The sequence below is a fragment of the Giraffa tippelskirchi genome, chromosome 10, assembly GCF_054371585.1.
Source record: "Giraffa tippelskirchi isolate mGirTip1 chromosome 10, T2T-mGirTip1v1.2.pri, whole genome shotgun sequence".
NCBI lineage: Eukaryota > Metazoa > Chordata > Mammalia > Artiodactyla > Giraffidae > Giraffa > Giraffa tippelskirchi.
Window position 1 is genome coordinate 143,387,685 of NC_137284.1, and position 21,428 is coordinate 143,409,112.

General features: G+C 38.6%; 1 protein-coding gene across 1 annotated transcript in view; it reads right to left on the reverse strand.

Moving 5' to 3' along the window:
* Positions 1-19,125, reverse strand: part of MTPN (myotrophin) — a 75,282-nt gene extending 56,157 nt beyond the window's left edge. Inside the window, exon 1 of the mRNA XM_081533014.1 lies at positions 18,772-19,125. Coding sequence (XP_081389140.1) covers positions 18,772-18,843 — 72 coding nt within the window. The 5' untranslated portion in view covers positions 18,844-19,125. The remainder of the gene's footprint in view (positions 1-18,771) is intronic.
* Positions 19,126-21,428: the final 2,303 nt, after the last annotated feature.

Here is a 21,428-nt window from a genome sequence, read left to right on the forward strand (position 1 = left end):
CTTAATTTATCCCTCATCTTCTTCTCTCCCCTTTTTGGTTTGTTTTCTATGACTAGAGACTTAAGTTTTGCCCTGTGCTATGAAATAACAATAATCACAATACAGGTACGTACTACCATATATGGACTTCCCTGGTGGTTCAGACAGTCAAGAATCTGCCTGCAATGCGAGAGACCTGGGTTCGATCCCTGGGCTGGGAAGATACCTGGAGAAGGGAATGACTACCCACTCCAGTATTCCTACCCAGAGAATTCCATGGATGGAGAAGCCTGACGGGTTACTGACAAAGAGTCGGACACGACTGAGCAACTAACACTGACTTTCATTACCATATACAAAATAAACAACAGGATTTATTATATAGCATAGGGAACTATATTCAATATCTCATAATAACCTATAATGGAAAAGAAAGAGGACGAGATGGTTGAACGGCATCATAGACTCAATGTATGTGAGTTTGAGTAAGCTCCGGGAGATGGTGAAGGACAGGGAAGCCTGGCTGTAGTCCACGGGGTTGCAAAGAGTCAGACACAATTGAGCGACTGAACAACAACAAATATATATAAGACTGAATCACTCAGCTGTATACATGAAACTAACACATTTTAAATCAACTATATTTCAATTAAAGAATTAGGCCTCTGGTTTGGTTTGTGTTCTAGGGATATTACTAATCACATACGGTCCAGAGAAAAATTTCTCCTGTTGGACTGCCGTCACTATTTCATTGTAAATGCAGCTATGAGTTAGGCAAACAAAGCACAACAGCTTATGTACACTGATGAAGAAAAGGCAAGTTCAAGGAGCTTTATGATTGGAATTGTTCTATCTCTAACACCCACAATCCAAATACAGAGTAAATCAAGAAGAGTCTAGTTTACCTAGTATTTCTGTTTTTTTTAGAGCTCACTCTTCCTTTCACTAAATTTCCCCCAGTTTGTCTCCATCTTTGCCTTCCTCACTCGTCTAAAAGGCTTTAATATGGAATAAAAATGTATTTTTAATAGTTTCAGATTTCCTATCCTTAATGGTAAAATTTTTAAAATGTATCTCACAAGTGTAGTTTGGTGGAGATATTTACCATAGATCTAGTACTTCTTACAGGCCTCTACTACAGAGCATGTGGTTCACTTGAATAATTTCTTTTTTAGGCCTTTCTTCAGGTAAAAAGAAACTATCTTCCTTTGATCTCTAAGATATGTACACATTGCTGAGTTCTAAGGCATAAGTACATACTGTACTGTCATAAGAAATCAGTATCCTGAAAAGCCCCTTAGCAGAGTAGATTAAATTAGCACAGGTATAACCATTTTGGAGCACAGCATGTAAATTAATACTAGACACCTGACTGATTGTAGAATGCAGTAAAGCTATTAAATTTAAATCCTATATAGTTGAGTCAATGTCCCCAATAATTCAGTTACAACTAACCCTACACTTCCCCACTTAGAATTCAGAAGTCTGTAGGCTGGGGGTTTAGTATTGTCATGATGACAGATCCTTCTGAGAACTGGATGGATGCAATCGATTCTCCTTTCCTATGATCCTCCTGTCCTCACTCCCCTGCCACTCAAGGTTTAAAGTCCCTACTTAAGGGTATTACTTTGCCAAGAAAAATCATGTATTATTGCACTGGTGACATTAGGGGGTAAAACAGTACCAGAGTTATAAACTACAACACAGCTATGGATTCAAATGTATAACATCAGTACTTTAAATACTTTATATGGAACTTTATGATACAAGAAAAATAGATGGCACAACAAAAAGGTAGAAAGTCTGAGAAATATAAAATCAACTTGCTCCTACTATACATAGTTTCTACAAAGTTAACAGTAAAGTTCTCTCATACCAAATGCATTGAACTCTCAATATTATAAATATGAATTCATTTCAAAATAATCAACAATGATATCCATAACAAATAATCACTTATTTAGGGAACATGTGTCTAATAAAGTAATATATGAAGACAGTTTCATAAAACACTTTGAATGTGTTTTAAACAATAGTTTTTTGTTACTAGCTACAAATTCGTACTAGGCTGATCGTGATGAAAGTCATCACCTTCTAAAATACAATGGATCAGTCACCTCAGACATGTTCCCAATTGAGGGTTATTTTCACTGACAAAATTACTAACACTTGTAGAGGTACTACCACTTGTAGTGGACATACTGCAATGGCAGCAATGGCTGAGAATCTGGCCAAAAAGAAAAAACAAAACCATTCACAGTAAAAAACAGAACACATATACCTTGTTTAAGGATTAGAGAACTACAAAATAAGTCCTGTGTTTTTAACACACTTTTACAAATAATTATGTATCTCTATCTCTGGGATTCTTAACCTAGGACTATTCAAGGTTCTGAAAGCACATATTCAAATTACAGGCTTTATGTTCATTAATTTACTTATTAGCATCACACGAAACTAAGAGAAGGCAAAGAGATTATCAATAAGATGTGTGCCAGAAAACATGTTAAGTGCAAATGTGTGAGCCTTTTTAAGTATTTTTAATTAGGTAAAGTGTTAAGCATCTATCTAACAAAAAAATGCTTTCAAGTGGAATCCTGCAATGATTTAAGGCCTCAAATCTTATAGTATGTTCCCATACATACCATCTATACACCTACATAGAATCTTCAAATTTTCTTTCCAAAATGACTGCTTCAGGCACTTAAATTAGTTTTATATAGTTGATTTACTTATTAAAAGCACACTTTTCTTCTCTGAAAGAAGAAAAGGTTTAAAAGCAATAGGTTAGAGTTGGATATTTTCTACTAGGCTGGTGAAAAAGTAATTCAGTTTTGGACTTCCCTTGTGGGCTTCCCTTGTGGCTCAGCTGGTAAAGAATCCGTCTGCCAGGTGGGAGACCTGGGTTCGATCCCTGGGTTGGGAAGATCCCCTGGAGAAGGGAAAGGCTACCCACTTCAGTATTCTGGCCTGGAGAATTCCAGAGACTATAAAGTCCATGGGGTCACAAAGAGTCAGACATGACTGAGCAACTTTCACTATAACTAGGCTCAAATACATCTTTATTAGTCAAAATAGGAACCATTACAATCAACACATTTTTGCCAATGAGAAATAAGTCTGTTTATTCCTGGAGCATAAAAATCCATGCTTTGGAAGTCAACGAACTCTTGTAAAGCATTTTCTGCCTCCTGCTGGTTGTGGAAGCTTTTTCCCTCCAAAAAAGTTGTCGAGATACGTGAAGAAGTAATAGTCAGTTGGCAAGAAGTCAGGTAAATATGATGGATGAGGCAAAACCTCACAGTCCAATTCGTTCAACTTTTGAAGTGTTGCTTGTGCAACATGCAGTCATTGGGTGCTGTTGTGGAGAACTGGGCCCTCTCTGTTGACCAATGCCAGCTGCAGGTTTGCAGTTTTCAGTGCATCTCATCAATTTGCTGAGCAGACTTCTCAAATGTAATGGTTTCACCGGGATTTAGAAAGCTGTAGTGGATCACCACCAAACAGTGACCATGACCTATTTTAGTGCAAGTTTGGCTTTGGGAAGTGCTTTGGAGCTTCTACTCACTCCATCCACTGAGTTGGTTGTTGCCTGTTGTTGTATAAAATCCACTTTTGGTTGCAGGTCACAATCTGATCAATAAATGGTTCGTTGTTCTTGCACAGAATAAGAGAAGATGACACTTCAAAATGACGATTTTTTTTTTGCAGTCAGCTCATAAGGCACCCACTTACTGAGCTTTTAAACCTTTCCAATTTGCTTCAAATGCTAAATGATTGTATGGTGGTCAATGTTGACTCTTCTGCAACTTCTCCTGTAGCCGTAAAGGATAAGCTTCAACGATTCTCTTAACTGGTTGTTGTCAACTTCTGATGGCCCATCGCTGTGTCTCCTCATCTCCAAGGCTCTTGTCTCCTTTGCAAAACTTCTTGAACCACCACTGCACTGTACATTCGTTAGCGGTTCTGAAGCCAAATGCGTTGTTGATGTTGGGTGTTATCTCCGCTGCTTTACAACTCATTTTGAACTCAAATAAGAAAATCACTCGATTTGCTTTCTGTCTAACATCATTTCCCTAGTCTAAAATAAATATAAAATATGCTTTCAAATCATATGGTGCTGGAGAAGACTCTTGTGAGTCCCTTGGACTGCAAGGAGATCAAACCAGCCAATCCTAAAGGAAATCAACTCTGAATACTCACTGGAAGGACTGATGCTCAAGCCCCAATTCTTTGGCCACCTGATGCAAAGAGCCGACTCACTGGAAAAGACCCTGACGCTGGGAAAGATTGAGGGCAGGAGGAGAAGGGGGTGACAAGAGGATGAGATGGTTGGACGGCATCACCGATTCAATGAACGTGAGTTTCAGCAAACTCCGGGAGATTGTGAAGGACAGGGAAGCCTGGCTTGCTATAGTCCATGGGGTTCCAAAGAGTCAGACACACGACTTAGTGACTGAACAACACAGCAAGTAATAAATCATTAGCAAAAATATAAAGTGAGAAATGTGTGTTAAAATGATGTATAACATAACCACATTTATTTAAGAATGTATTCTAATATCAAACAGCAAAGTTCAACAATGCAAAACTGCAATTACTTTTGTACCAAGCTAATAAGAGAAAATGTGAAGTATGAGAATTTTTTTACTCGTGGTATAAAATTTTTAATATAATAAAATATGTATTTCTATATAAATAAAAACTACCAAAATTAAGAAAGTCCATCCAAAACATTATAGCGGTTAACTGAGCCATGCAGTGTGGGGCCACCCAAGACGGATGGGTCATGGTGGAGAGGTCTGACAGAATGTGGTCCACTGGAGAAGGGCATGGCAAACCACTTCAGTATTCTTGCCTTGCAAACCCCATGAACAGTATGAAAAGGCAAAAAGATAGAACACTGAAAGAGGAACTCCCCAGGTCAGTAAGTGTCCAATATGCTACTGGAGATCAGTGGAGAAATAACTCCAGAAAGAATGATGGGATGGAGCCAAAGCAAAAACAATACCCAGCTGTGGATGTGACTGGTGATAGAAGCAAAGTCAGATGCTGTAAAGAGCAATATTGCATAGGACCTGGGATGTTAGGTCCATGCATCAACGCAAATTGGAAGTGGTCAAACAGGAGATGGCAACAGTGAACGTCAACATTTTAGGAATCAGCGAACTCAGATGGACTGGAATGGGTGAATTTAACTCAGATGACCATTATATCTACTACTGTGGGCAGGAATCCCTTAGAAGAAATGGAGTAGCCATCATGGTCAACAAAAGAGTCCAAAATGCAGTACTTGGATGCAATCTCAAAAATGACAGAATGATCTCTGTTCGTTTCCAAGGCAAACCATTCAATATCACAGTAATCCAAGTCTACGCCCCGACCAGGAACGCTGAAGAAGCTGAAGTTGAATGGTTCTATAGACCTACGAGACCTTTTAGAACTAACACCCAAAAAAGATGTCCTTTTCATTATAGGGGATTGGAATGCAAAAGTAGGAAGTCAGGAAACACCTGGCGTAACAGGCATATTTGGCCTTGGAGTACAGAATGAAGCAGGGCAAAGGCTAATAGAGTTTCGCCAAGAGAGCACATTGGTCATAGCAAACACCCTCTTCCAACAACACAAGAGAAGACTCTACACGTGGACATCACCAGATGGTCAACACCAAAATCAGATTAATTATATTCTTTGCAGCCAAAGATGGAGAAGCTCTATACAGTCAGCAAAAACAAGACCGGGAGCAGACTGTGGCTCAGATCATGAACTCCTTGTTGCCAAATTCAGACTTAAATTGAAGAAAGTAGGGAAAACCACTAGACCATTCAGGTATGACCTAAATCAAATCCCTTATGATTATCCAGGGGAAGTGACAAATAGATTTAAGGGACTAGATTGATAGATAGAGTGCCTGATGAACTATGGACAGAGGTTCGTGACATTGTACAGGAGAGAGGGATCAAGACCATCCCCAAGAAAAAGAAATGCAAAAAACCAAACTGGCTGTCTGAGGAGGTCTTACAAATAGCTGTGAAAAGAAGGGAAGTGAAAAGCAAAGAAGAAAAGGAAAGATATACTCATTTGAATGTAGAGTTCCAAAGAACAGCAAGAAGAGATAAGAAAGCCTTCCTCAGTGATCAGTGCAAAGAAATAGAGGAAAACAACAGATTGGGAAAGACTAGAGATCTCTTCAAGAAAATCAGAGATACCAAGGAAACATTTCATGCAAAGATGGGCACAATAAAGGACAGAAATGGTATGGACCTAACAGAAGCAGAAGATATTAAGAAGAGGTGGCAAGAATACACAGAAGAATTGTACAAAAAAGATCTTCACGACCCAGATAATCATGATGGTGTGATCACTCACCTAGAAACAGACATACTGGAACAGGAAGTCAAGTGGGCCTTAGGAAGCATCACTACGAACAAAGCTAGTGGAGGTGATGGAATTCCAAAGGAGCTATTTCAAATTCTAAAAGATGATGCTGTGAAAGTGCTGCACTCGATATGCCAGCAAATTTGGAAAACTCAGCAGTGGCCACAGGACTGGAAAAGGTCAGTTTTCATTCCAATCCCAAAGAAAGGCAATGTCAAAGAATGCTCAAACTACCGCACAATTGCACTCATCTCACATGCTAGTAAAGTAATGCTCAAAATTCTCCAAGCCAGGCTTCAGCAATACGTGAACCGGGAACTTCCAGATATTCAAGCTGGATTTAGAAAAGGCAGAGGAACCAGAGATCAAATTGCCAACATCCACTGGATCATCGAAAAAGCAAGAGAGTTCCAGAAAAACATCTATTTCTGCTTTATTGACTATGCCAAAGCCTTTGACTGTGTGGATCACAATAAACTGTGGAAAATACTGAAAGAGATGGGAATACCAGACCACCTGACCTGCCTCTTGAGAAACCTGTATGCAGGTCAGGAAGCAACAGTTAGAACTAGACATGGAAAAACAGACTGGTTCCAAATAGGAAAAGGAGTACGTCAAGGCTGTATATTGTCACCCTACTTAAATTTAACTTATATGCAGAGTACACATGAGAATCACTGGGTTGGATGACACACAAGCTGGAATCAAGATTGCTGGGAGAAATATCAATAACCTCAGATACGCAGATGCCTCCATTCTTATGGGAGAAAGTGAAGAAGAACTAAAGAGCCTCTTGATGAAAGTGAAAGAGGAGAGTGAAAAAGTTGGCTTAAAACTCAACATTCAGAAAACTAAGATCACGGCATTTGGTCCCATCACTTTGTGGCAAATGGATGGGGAAACAATGGAAACAGTGAGAGACTTTATTTTGGGGGGCTCCAAAATCACTGCAGATGGTGACTGCAGCCATGAAGTTAAAAGACGCTTGTTGCTTGGAAGGAAAGTTATGACCAACCTAGACAGCATATTAAAAAGCAGAGACATTACTTTGCCAACAAAGGTCTGTCTAGTCAAGGCTATGGTTTTTCCAGTAGTCATGTACAGATGTGAGAGTTGGACTGTAAAGAAAGCTGAGCACTGAAGAATTGATGCGTTTGAACTGTGGTGTTGGAGAAGACTCTTGAGAGTCTCCTGGATTGCAAGGAGTTCCAACCAGTCCATTCTAAAGGAGATCAGTCATGAACAGTCACTGGAAGGACTGATGCCGAAGCTGAAACTCCAATATTTTGGCCACCTGATGCAAAGAACTGACTCATTGGAAAAGACCCTGATGCTGGGAAAGATTGAATGTGGGAGGAGAAGGAGACGACAGAGGATGAGATGGTTGGATGGCATCACCAAGTCAATGGACATGAGTTTGAATAAGCTCAGGGAGTTGGTGATGGACAGGGAGGCCAGGTGTGCTGCAGCCCATGGGTTTGCAAAGAGTCAAACGCGACTGAGCAATTGAACTGAAAACGGAAACACATTTAGAGATTTGAGTGTTTTTCTCGGTAATAATACTTTCAAATGCTGTTATTAAAAGCTTTTTTCATATATGTAATCTTATTTTTTAACTGAAATATAAAATGACCTACGATACAACACTATGTTAGTTCCAAGTGCACAACATAGTGATATCACACTTCTAAAGATTTCAAAATGATGTCCGTGGTAAGTATAGTTACCATTTGTCCCCATATAAAGTTATTACCATATTAACTATATTCACTACACTGTACATTTCATTCCTGTGACACATTTATTTTGTAACTGGAAGATTATAACTCTTCATCTCCTATTTCACTCATCTCTCCCACTCTCCTCCCCTCTGGCAACCACCTATTTTTTCTCTATTACCTATGCATCTGTTTTGTTATGTTTTGTTCACTTATTTTGCTTTTTAGATTCCACATATAAGTGCAACTATACAGTATTTGTCTTTCTCTGACTTACTTCATTTAATACGATAATCTCTAGATCAATCCATGTTGCTGCAAATGACATTATTTCATTCTGTTTTTATGGCTGAGTAATATTCCATCGTATATACACATGCCACATGCTTCTTCATTCATCTATTGATGGATGCTTAGGCTGCTTTCATATCTTGGCTAGTGTAAATAATGCTGTAATGAAATTAAGAATTTGAAAATACTTAACTGAAATTCTAAAATAATTGTCATGAGAGGTTACAAGTGGAAGTTAGTTTTATACCTATATAACTGCTATTATTATTATTGTTTTTCACAACTATTATAGTAGTATGGAAAAGGTGAACAGAGTAGTTTGAAACTGAGCTTTTTTTAAGCGAGGAAATGAAGAAATATTTATTCTAAGAACATATGTTTTAAAGAGGAATATGATAAAAAATAAAAAGCTTTGGAAAAAACAAAGGAAGGTTCAATTGCTGGAGATACTTCAACTCAAATTTAACTAAACTACAGGTGGGTAAGAGATAATGTGATAAACACTGGAAATACAAAGATAAGTTCTAACTTCAAAGAATATATAGCACAACAGGGCAGACAGGCAGGGAAAAATTAATATAGGGCTCTTAACTGAAAGCAACAGAAACCAATTTACAGTGATCAACAGAAACATACAGATATTAAAAGCAGCTCTCAGAATTGCTGAGAGGTTTGAAGAATCATACTCAGTAAATGGGTAGGAACCAAGTGAGGAGGTTTAAAAGCAAGAAATCAAAATCAAAATCTCTGACATGAACCACCTGGGTAGAGAAAGATGCCACAACAGACACTACTTCTCCTTTTGGAAACTGGATGCTTTATTGCAGACACTTTACCTTTTCCTGTGCCTGAGTATTGGCTCCAGATACTCATGTAGCCATGTTTGGGTTATGGGCCCATTTCCTAAACTTTGGGCAAGAGAAAGCAATTTACTTGCCCTTTTCTGCTTGTGCAGTGGGAGCTGGGCCTTGCATTTCACCAAGATTCATACTATATATAAATAGCAGAAAAGAAAGTGAAGTTGCTCAGTCATGTCTGACTCTGCAACCCCGTGGACTGTAGCCTACACCAGGCTCCTCCGTCCATGGGATTCTCCAGGAAAGAATGCTGGTGGAGTGGGTTGCCATTTCCTTCTCCAGGGGATCTTCCTGACCCAGGGATCGAACCTAGGTCTCCCGCATCGCAGGCGGACTGCTTTACCCTCTGAGCCACCAGGGAAGCCATATAAATAGCAAGGAACTCTTCAAAAACAGGAAGGGGCTCAAAGGCTGCGAGGTCCACTCCCAAGAAAACAAATGCCTCTCTACAAACACTGTAAATTAAATCGAGACTTGCAGAAATATTTTGAGGGAGTCTCTGTGTTCTCAGTTTGAAAGGCATTAGTCAAATACTTAAATAATAACAAGTGATACACTCCTATGCCTGGCACCTTTGCTTTTTTAACCATTCATTAAGACAAAACTCTTCGAACATTCAAAACTTAAGAGATACATTCCACAGAGCAAGAGTTTCTTAAGCCACTCACAGTTTTTCAAACTCAAATCCAATGGCTTGTTAGTCAAGCCAAAAGCCAATAAATCTCAAGATTAAGCAATTCTACACTAAAACAGTACAACAAGAAAGCTCTATAATATTAGCATACTACACTGGCATAAAAGGGAGATTAATAACACAGGAAATGTTATGCAAAACAAAAACGTTAAAAATAAGCAGAAATTTACCAAGCAAATAGAGTGGAACAAAAAAAATATACAACAGTGGTAATAGCTATCTATATAAAGCACTTCATTAGAAAACAGTGCAATGCAGTCAAACGGGCACCTGTTGAGGTCACAAAAAGTGAACTGAGGTCCTAATCCTAACTAGCAGTATAATCTGAGTCAAGTCCTTTAATATCTAATTTTTCCTCATTTACAAAATGAGGAAGGAGGACTAGATGATCTTTAAGTAGTTTTGCTTCTAAACAAATGTTGGGTTATTGTTATTAATAACAATGGTTAACATTTATTGGCACTCACTATATTCCAGGGAAAATAGTATACAGTTTACATATATTAAGTAGGTATCGTTATTGCCATTTTCTCCAATTCAGGAAATTAAAGCTCTAAGCAGTTAACTAAGTCATTCAAAGTGACCAGGTTAATAAGCTAGCCAGAACTGGAGGATTTAATTCCAAAGTCAATACCCTCAATCACAGTTAAACCAATAACAAAATTCCAAATTTTCTAAGGACAAGGACTTTGCTATTACGGCTTTTATTATACTATGGGAAAAATATTATCTACATTTTTCTGATATCTAAATTTTTCAGATGGCTAATAGTTTAGACCCAAGTATCAAAATACTCATTATTTTATATGGTCAAACAGAAATCTTTCCAAAATTTGCCACACTTGTCTCTGACTTTTAAATGAGATAAAAGTATATCAAATCTTAACTTCTCCTGAAGCTCAAGGTTATATTTACATACAGTAGTTCTTGTACAGGTCTGGGGAACTTGAAGGTAACGTGACACTGTCGCTTCATTCTCTCAGGTCAGCTTACGTTTTTGTTTCTTCTCTTGTTGATTTCATTGACCACAGGTTCTCTACACCCATATTAGTGTTTTGTGGACTAAAAAAACAAGTCAAGTTGCATAAAAATTACTTTCAGTCACATTTCTCATTACAAGGTGGCCTGGATGTAGTACCATAAAGTAATTCTTAATTATCAATTCAGCCTGATTTGATTACCTAAACAGAACTTTGCTGTTCCAAATACTTTGATACAGAATACTGCCATACTGTACCATACCCTCCTACTCTGAGATACTTCATAAAGAATTAAAATCTAGAGCAGCATGTCTTCAGATCACATGCTGCAAGCATTCCAGGAAAAAGAAAATGCAATGTTTATGAAGACATATGGGTTAAAGGTAAGGTTGGTTCCAAAAATGCTCCGTTTCCTTAAAATGACAGAAAAAAAGGAAGAATTCTTAAAGAAATTCTATTGCAGAAATTCTAAAGGGAACATAAGAGAGAAAGTGGCTCTATCCCATACTAAGACATATTATGAAGCTACCATTAAAATCACTTAGTATGGATAGAAAAAGAGCAAGAAACATATTGGAATTTTCTTTATGACAAAGATAATAGTTCAGATTAGCAGGCAAAGAGGAATTACAATAAATGTGGAAACTGTCCAAAAAAAACCCACCAACTACATTCCTGTTTCATACCTTCCCGTAAAATAATGAACAGAATGATCAAATGCCTAAAAGAGAAAAAAAGAAAAAAGAAAACCAGAAGTTCTGAAAAAAAAAAAGACCAACTTTACTCATAATCTGATAGAGAAGAAAGTCTCTTCAAATAGTACACAAAATCCAAGTCACAAAAAGGGGAAAAAACGACAAATTCAATCACATAAAAAGTAAAGACTGCTGTAAAACAACAAAAAAAGATGAAGCCAAGAGACAAACCAGGAAAAATACTTGCAAAATGTATGATAAAAAACTAACTTAATTTATAAAGGGCTCATACAAATCAATTTAAAAAACCAGACCAATTACCTACTAGAAAAATGAAAGAAAGGTATAAAAAAGAAATCTGAGGAAATGAATATAAATGCTAAAAGTTCTGATGTTGCACTTCCTCACTGAAGAAATGCAAATCACCTATTCAAATAGCAAAAATACAATGTCATTAGGGAATGGTCAGTCTCATGTGCTACTGACTTGTGTCTAAGTTGATAAAACTCATCAGGAAGGTCATAGAGCTATGGCCTCAGAAACTGTCAAGGTGTGTATACATATACATATACCTATATCTATATATAAAGGTAATCACAATAACGTAAGCCAGAAAAAAGATGTTTATTATGGAGCATTAGTTAAATTATGGTATATCCATAAAATGGAATAATATGCACCACCTAAAAAGGACAGATGACTAAATGTAATGTGGAACCTAAGATAAATTAAGGAATTTAAAAAAAGCAAAGTGCAGAAGTGTGCATAGCAATTTTTTTAAGTGGGGAAATAGATGAGTAACTGGTTTTTCCAAGGTTTTTCTGAAATTACTTACGTGACCCTGTTAAGAATGGCTAACTCTGTTCACAGGTACTGGCGCAGAGAGCCACAGGTGCTGTATTTTCTAATCTGTATCTGAGTTAATTTCACTTTTTAAAGTTAACAGTAATTATCTAGAGAGTAGAATTCAGACCAAATTTTGTCTTTTTTTATACTTTTGTCTTAAAAAACCTAATAAAATCTGTATTTTAAATAAAAAAACACTCCAGTAGGAATAATGGGCAAGGGGTACTTTGTTGCATTTTATTAACAGGGAGGCCTGGCGTTCTGCAGTCCATGGGGTTGCAAAGAGTTGGACATGACTGAGCAACTGAACTGATGATTCTATCAATACAGCTTTATCTCTTAAATAATAAGTGCATTATTTTAAAATTTAAATCAGCTTTATTACACTTTTACTTGTTTGCCCTGGTTTTTGATAATGTTTAGAATCTCAAAGCAAAACATGACAAATAGCTGATGTACATACGAGTAAACACTCCTCTTGCAATGTAAAATAGATCTTCTCATTTTAAATTCAAAGTAAGAGACTCACAGAAAAGTATCTAAACTATTCTGTATCTACTGAAGGCACCTTTTTACACAAGCTGACCTACTGGCTTTCTGACTGGGTCACAAGCTCTGCTGCAGAAAGGGCCTAAACATGGTGACAAATTTTTGTAAGAAAGAAACTGATAATTTAAAAAAGAAAACAAAAAAAAGGAAACTATGTAAAACTGATATATGCAAGATAGTTTGAATCAGTACCTCTTTTCAATTGCCTATTTTATTAGGAAAGTGAAAAGTGATCCCAATAAGTCATGCAATTTCTAAAGACTAGAGTTGATACTTTTCCTCAGGTTCAAGAGATCCTTTTTCTCACACGATGAACAATTGCTGCTTTTCAACCTATCAGAATGTCAAAGGCAGGTGTAACTAGAAAGGGGCTGGAGCGGGAAAGAAAACCACAGAGAAAGAGAAGTTAGAAACCTGATGTCTAGTGTTTCACAGCAGGTGAAACAGAAGCACATGTAAACAAGAGTACATATATCAGACCTGCTGGAGATTCTAAGGTAACTACTTATCAACACAACTCAGAAGCATTCACCTGAGAGCTGGAGTCTCAAAACTAAACACAAAGCTCACCTCTAAGTAGTCTCAATGGATAATTACCATCTTGCAGTGATTATTTTTAATACTTAATTATACTCAATAATATAGCACCTCTGAGTTATCTAGCATTATTGAAAAATGAAAGTCAATGTTATGCTTACGTAACAAGAGCTTTGACGTCAGAGAGACTGACTTAAAACCTCAGCTTTGTTACTCAAGAGTTCTATGACCTTGGGCAAGTTGTTTAACCTTTGGCTTTGTTTCTTCATCTCTAAAATCTCTAAAATTGGGTTAACAAATTAACTATGTTCATGGGTTGGTGTGATAAATAAAAGCCATTACACTTCTACATGGCTTCACAGTATTCAAATAAAGTTTTAAGAACATACTTTTTGAAAAAAGCGCCATTTGTTTAAACCCTTCTGACTAGAAATCTCAATACCTCAGTTAATTTTTGGTTCCTCTTAAAGCAAACAAACACAACTTAACTTTTTCTATAGGATAATTATTAATATAAATGGTAAGATTATGTAGGACTACGAGGGCTTCCCAGGTGGCACAGCAGTAAAGAATCTGCCTGCCAATGCAGGAAATCCGAGACGCAGGTTAGATCCCTGGTCAGGAAAATCCCCTGGAGTAGGAAATGGCAATCTACTCCAGTATTCTTGCCTGGGAGATCCCGTGGACAGAGGAGCCCGGCTACAGTCCATGGGGTCGCAGAGTCGGACAGAACTGAACATGCGCACGTGCATGCACACAGGTTTCCACAAGCTATCAATCAGTTTCTTTAGGAACACTTTGAGAAAGATAGCACCTGACAAGACTTAGGGTTTATAGAGACGTCTCCATGCTAATGATTTCCAAATATAACAATTTTAAAAGTAAACAGTTACAATTTTAAAAAACTATAGCTATTTTACTATATCCTTATTCACAATCAAAGAACTTGTGCTAGCCTCCTGCAAGCCCCTTTTTCTCATCTTCTTAATGTGCTCACGCTAAGTTACTGTGAGCTAAGAAGCCAGATAACCATTTCATGGCAGACTGATCTGGTGAAAAATATATGGGCTGTAGAGACAGCTCTGTTTAAATCCCAGGTATGCTACTTATTTTGTGATCTTGTTAAATTACTTAACTTCTCTTTAGCTTCAATTTCCTCATCTTTAAAATGGGAATGCAATTACCTATACTGAAATGCTGTGGTAAAAGGCAAATGAAAATTGAGGTAAAAATCTTACAGAGTACTTTCCAGTACCTGCCAAAATAAGTCATCCTGTCAATGATAATTATTATTACATAACTAATGCAGGATGTTAAAACTACAGTGAAGTTAAGAATATAAAGGATTTCTTATTTGGAACATATGCTTTTAATGTGTGAAATTCCTTGGCACCACACTGGAGATACAAAGATGAAAAGGGATATATCTGTATCTATACCCCAGAGGCTCACAGCCTTTAATTAAAGACAGACACACAAACAAAATCATAGCAATTTGGTAAGTGAAATAGTAGAAGCAGCAGCACTCCATTTGAAGTCAAAATGCCTTTCTGGAGGAGGTGATAGTTAAGCTAAGAGGATAAACAGCTCACCAGGTAGGACTTAGGGACTGAGGTGAGCTGACTTGGTCAAGGAGGATGAAAGAGCACAGGTGAAGAAAATACACAAGTAAGAAACAGCTTGGTGAGGTCTGGAACAGAGCACACGTAGAGAGGAGAGTTTAAAAAGGCCAGCATAGGCCAGATCTTCATGATCCGGGATGCCAAACCAAGAAGGAGTTGGCCCTTTTAAAAATAAATAATGGGCAATCACAAAAGTATAAGGGCAATGAAGGAGGTTAACTGAAAAAGACACTTGGATTCCTATTACATAGAGATTCCTCCAGCTGAGATGTTCCAGCTGACCAGGGAAGACAGAGGAACTAGTCAAGGAAAATATAGTCCAGGTGGTTAAGTAGCAATTAATTTAAAGTAGTGATGTTAAGAGAAAGGAACTAAGAAATAAGGTAGTCTTGATAACACTCAAAAAGTTGGGGAAATTCCCCAATTTCTAGTTTGGGCAAATGGGTGGGTCATGAAGTCATTAGTCAGAAGGTGGACAAGAAAAATAGAAACATTCAGGATTTATCTGAATGCAGTTATTTACTAAGTCTGGAGCTCAAATGAAGGCCAAATTAACTCCAAGGGGAGAAATTAACATAAAGGCAGAAATGGAAGGCAAAAATAAGGCATTCAGATGAATCACACAGATTGAAAACAGTGAATACTACTACCATTGCTGATGAATATCTTACTTTGTATCTTTCACTGTTTTCCAATTGAACAAACTGTTATATGTGAGATGTTACTTTTAATCTACATGCTACCTTATAAGTATGAATGCTTTTCCAGAGGTCAGCTGAACATTAAGTTTTCTGAGCATCACTATTATGCCAAGATTAGAGAAGTGTTGGGGGCCTGAACAGTGCCCAATAAAAATGGAAGAATTAATCAAATATAGTCTTTAGGTCACTCAAGAAACCAACCTGCTTCAGATACTGTTTTAATGGTGATTCAGATAAGCATGTAACATGGAATAATCTGTTTTTCTTTATATGTTGTTTTTTTCATTTAGGAACATATAATTTTCAACGGTTTTGGAACTTTGAATTTATTTTTCAGAATTCAAGAATTCACCCCAAGCCAACAATTTATGCCTATCCATACTCCAGACTTCTGTACAGAAGTTAGAAGTCAGTAGAAAAGTACAATTATTGCTTTTTAAAACATTAATTTTAAGAAGGAAAAAGACTCAACTGCTTCACCTCCAGGTCCATTCTTACATGTTAACAATGTGAGAGATCTTCACAGGTGCACTCAGGAGAATATTTTAAAGATTCTCACCCCTTAGAAGGAAAACTAGACAACGAGACATGTTTCTTTATATACCGTCTTTGTACACAACTCAGATAAATGCAGATCATATAAACTTAGAAAATAATAATGACTGCCTACCGGATGAAAAAGGTGAATCAATGAATAAGCAGGGACGATGGAAGCTAGGCGGAAGAAATCATGTTAGGAGGACTTGAAATATAAAAAAGCACAATAGGAGAGCTCAGTCAGTAAAAAATGGAGGGCTAGTTTTTGGTTGTTTTGTTTTTTATCATTTTTCATTAACAAAGCAAAAGATATTTTAAGAGACTCAACAGTCTCTTAGTTTTTACTTGATAAAAACTAAGAAAAGAAAAAGCTCCATGATCTGTTCAAAGAATTACTTTTTTGGATAAATCAGTTCTTAATACTTTCTTTTGATGTCTATCCTTCCCTCTTACGCACATCTTTTTTGTTAATGAGTGTAGGCAGTATGGCAGTATTAGGGAAAAATAAACATTAAACGGAATAGAATGATCTAACTTAAAAACTGAAAACAAATCAATCCATTGTTACTGGCACTTACTTTAACAAATATTTTTGTGTGATTGAAAACTGTGTATAATCTGCGTGGATGTGGACCTTGGAAATGTCCTGCTAGAGATCTTGGTATCATAAATTTTCACAATTACTGTTTAGATTGTGAGACTGCATGGAGCAGTATGGGAGTCAGCAGTTTAGTTCTGCCTTCATTTGTTATCTCTGTAACTAGACTTTTTTTTTTCCTTACACACCCTGTATCTCAGTAATCTTATCTGTAAAATGGGACTAATAAAAGGATTTACTTCACAAGACTCACAAGGATAATGTAACAGGAAGACACTATGTAAAGCGTGTTATTTTTGTAGCTGCAAGCTCAGTCCTTAACTTTTCATATCTCAAGAATATCAAATAAACTAGGTGCCACCATTACCGAAAAACAAAAGCCCACTCACTTCCAGAGTACTGCAGTGTCTCACCACTGGAATCATACTATTAAGAGTTCCAAGTAATTTCTTTCCTTTAACCTTACATTGAGACATCTGAAAACACTGGTTTCAGACTCCCACTAGCTGAAGACAGTTAACAGTATCCTAAAAATCCATCTCAAAGAACTAAGAAGATAATGTGCATGAGGAAAGTCTAGATTGTAATGGTATTAACCAGAGTAAAAACTAACAGTAGCTTGCCCTGCACAATCCTGTAAGTTTTAAGAAACTCTGCTTTTGCTTACTTGCTTCTAACACTACACTGTGAAGCAGAAACACAGCATCATATACCAGTGGTCACAGCCTTTGAAGAACTAGAAGCTGGATCAGATTCTCAAGCTTTTAGAAGCTGAGCAAGATGCACTCCATGATCATGTCACAAAGTTATACATTTTAAAAACAAGATGTGCTCCATATTTATGTAATAAAGTCCTATTTTGTTTTGGAAGATTTCTTTTTAGATCATCACCATATTAGAATCACATCTAAGTTCTCTCATAATTACACAAGGCATAATTTCAGGGTCCAAAGGCAGGCCACTGGAGTTTTAAGTTTACCACTCCATCACAACGTGGATTCACATTTGGGTTTAGGTTTGAGATTAGCTTTCTTCATCATGATTTTCCCTCTAAATGTACTGTGACTAAACTACATTACTTTTTATTACACATGTAAGCACTTCTGATGGAATCCAGGAGAAAGATGGAATCACTGAAGTTAACCCGCTGGTTTGAAAACTGCTCAAGTATCTTAAACACTCCCAGATGCTGACAACGTGACCACTGGAAGCAAATTAAGTTATTCGTTGTAGCGGGGGAAAGGAAAGAGGCCACACCCAAAGTTAAGAGTTCACAGTGAAGTGACACCAAGTTTCAGAATTTTAACTATTGCTATTGTCGGTACTCCTTTTTTTTTTTTTTACCTTTCACGGTCAAGGAATACTTTAAATTCGTAACAGGCCCAAAGTTAAATAGAAAACGTTATTCTGATTCTAATCACTTAAGTTACTTCATTCAGTAGTGGGCAGGTCCAAGATGGAGAATTACCTCATCCAAAGAAAGATTGAAGTATGCTGGCGTCGAAGAGGGCCGAACTCAAGTCCTCAAGTGCTCATAAGCGACCCTAAAAGAGCTGGTCACTCACTCTCCCCTCCCCCGAGAAGCCAGGAAGGCAAGGCCCTGTGTCACCACGGCAGTTATCTGACCCAGAACCCGACCGTTTTCCGTGGACCCAGTTTTCGGCTTTAGACGCTCCCGGCCTCCCACTCTCTCCGCGCCACCTCCATCCAGGAGGTCGCCCCCGCTCCCTCAGCCTCTTCTCCATCCCACCTCCGTGCTCTCGCTGACTCCACTCATTCCCCCGCTTACCTTGGCCACATAGTCTTTCACCTCATCCAGGTCTCCGTTTTTCAGGGCCCACATGAACTCCTTGTCGCACATCACTGCAGCGGGGCGGGCCGGCTGGCCGGACAGCAAGACGAGGAGGCGGTGGCAGCGGCAAGCGGATACCGCCGGGCGAGAGGGACACAGGGCCGCGCGGTAGCCGCACAGAAGAGAAGGCGGGGTAGGCGGCCAGGCGGGCTAGGCAGTTGGCCGCGGCGACCGTTAGGGCGGGAGAAAGAAAAGTTTTGTGTTTTTTTTTTTTGCGGCTACCGGGCCCAGCAGAGCAGGTTCCGCCTGGCCGAGGAGAAGCAGGATCGCTTGCACTTCCGGTTCACTCCCAGCTAGGACCGTCCCCCCACTTCCTCTTCCTCTTCCCCGCGACGGAACGCCCTGCTCGGGACCCCGCCCCGAAGGCCCGCGGCGGAGCGCTCCGCGTGCGCAGACGCAGTGACTGAGCCGCCGGGCGAACGCGGGTCGGGGAGCAGTGGGCGTGTCTGGGAGGCCAGACAACTGGGTCGGAGGTCAACGAGGGCCAGGGCTCCAGTGGAGGAACTGCGCAGCGTGAATAGGAAAAACTTAAAAAAACAACTCAATGTCGGAGCGCACCTTGCTCACCTTCTAAGTGTTCAGTAGAAATGTCTGATTTGAATTCCTTCCCTTTTCTTTTTCCTCCTTCCCTCCTTTTCTCCTTTTTCCTTCCTTCCCTTCCTTGACCTTTCTTTTCCTTCCTTAACTGTAGAGCATCCTTGGGCTCCTACTACATGTCAGACTCTGCTAGGCACAGAGAATATACTTAAAAAAAAAAGGTTCGGTTCAGTTGCTCAGTCGCGTCCGACTCTTTGGGACCCCATGGACTGCAGCACGCCAGGCCTCCCTGTCCATCACCAGCTCCCTGAGTTTATTCAAACCCATGTCCATTGAGTCGGTGATGCCATCCAACCATCTCATCCTCTGTCGTCCCCTTCTCCTGCCTTCAATCTTTCCCAGCATCAGTGTCTTTTCCAATGAGTCAGTTCTTCGCATCAGGTGGACAAAGGATTGGAGTTTCAGCTTCAGCATCAGTCCTTCCAATGAATATTCAGGACTGATTTCCTTTAGGATGGACTGGTTGGATCCCCTTGCAGTCCAAGGGACTCTCAAGAGTCTTCTCCAACACTGCAGTTCAAAAGCATCAATTCTTCCAGAGCTCAGCTTTCTTTATGGTTCAACTCTCACATCCATACATGACTACTGGAAAAACCATAGCTTTGACTAGACGGACCTTTGTTGGCAAATAATATCTCTGCTTTTTAATATGCTGGCTAGGTTTGTCATACTTTTCTTCCAAGAAGATTAAAAAAAAAAAAAAAAGGTGGCATAAAACAATTCCTGCCCTCAAGGAACTCTTCCATACTTAAGACAATGATGTGAATGCTGTGTGTCAATACTACACATAATGTTCTATGGAGGGAAAAACTTGACTTACCTCCCCGGCTGGCAAATGATGTCCAGAGACTTAAGACTTCAGTTTGATGCCATAGGGCAGAGCAAACTTAACTGACCGGTGCAACTTGTATTTTTAAAAATTTTTGTTCTTTTGTTTTAAGAATTTTTGTTCTTTTGCTTTGAGGCTTCAGGACTGTTCTAGCAAAACTGGTTCCATTCTTCCTAGAGACTGACTGTAATAACCTGGGGCACAGCCGCTAGGTGAATTGTGCTTTAACCCTAATGATCCAGGTGTGCACATATCAACACAGAGAGAGCCAATAAAAACTCTTATTGGAACAGCTATATATATATATATATATATATATATATATGGTCTATTATTTATGACCCACTAAACAGATAAATGATAAACCAAGCTACTTTTCTAGGCTTGCTGTATAGTATAGGGGAATCAGAAAACAGACTGGAACCAGAATGCTTAGTTTTAATAAAGGACCCAAACTATATTAATTTTGTGTCACTTCAGGCAAGTTATTTAACCCTTCTCTGTTCAGTTTTCCATGTATGTTAAGTGGGTATGACAACAGTGTTCAATATATGCATATATATATATATATATAACCTGTGGTTTGTGCGTGTGTGGCTAAGTCGCTTCAGTTGTGTCCAACTCTTTGCAACCCCATGGCCTGTGGCCTGCCAGGCTCCTCTGTCCATGGGATTCTCCAGGCATGAATACTGGAGTGGGTTGCCAAGCCCTCCTCCAAGGGATCTTCCCAAACGAGGGATGGAACCCACCTCTCCTGTGTTGGCAGGCGGGTTCTTTACCATTCACACCACCCAGGAAGCCCTATGACTTAGCAATAGCAAATAGAGATAGGATTCAAACCAAAAGAAAAATAGAAAAAAATCTGCAAATATTTAATAGCTACCTTGATTGTTATTCTGTTAATTTTCCTTTCTGACAATTAGAAATACAACTTCACATACCTAACAATGATAAATTTCTGGAAACAAATCTCAAGGATAAATTTCTTGGGTAAATCCTGAAGTTCCTATGTCTTTTCTAACTCCCACCGATGTGATCTCTGAGTTATATCCTGCTGAAAGTTCTTGATTTGTATCTCTAGCCCAGACTTCTCTTATGTGATCCATTCTGATGTTTAACTTCTTACTCATTTGAATGTTTCAGACTTAACACATCCAAAATAGGATTT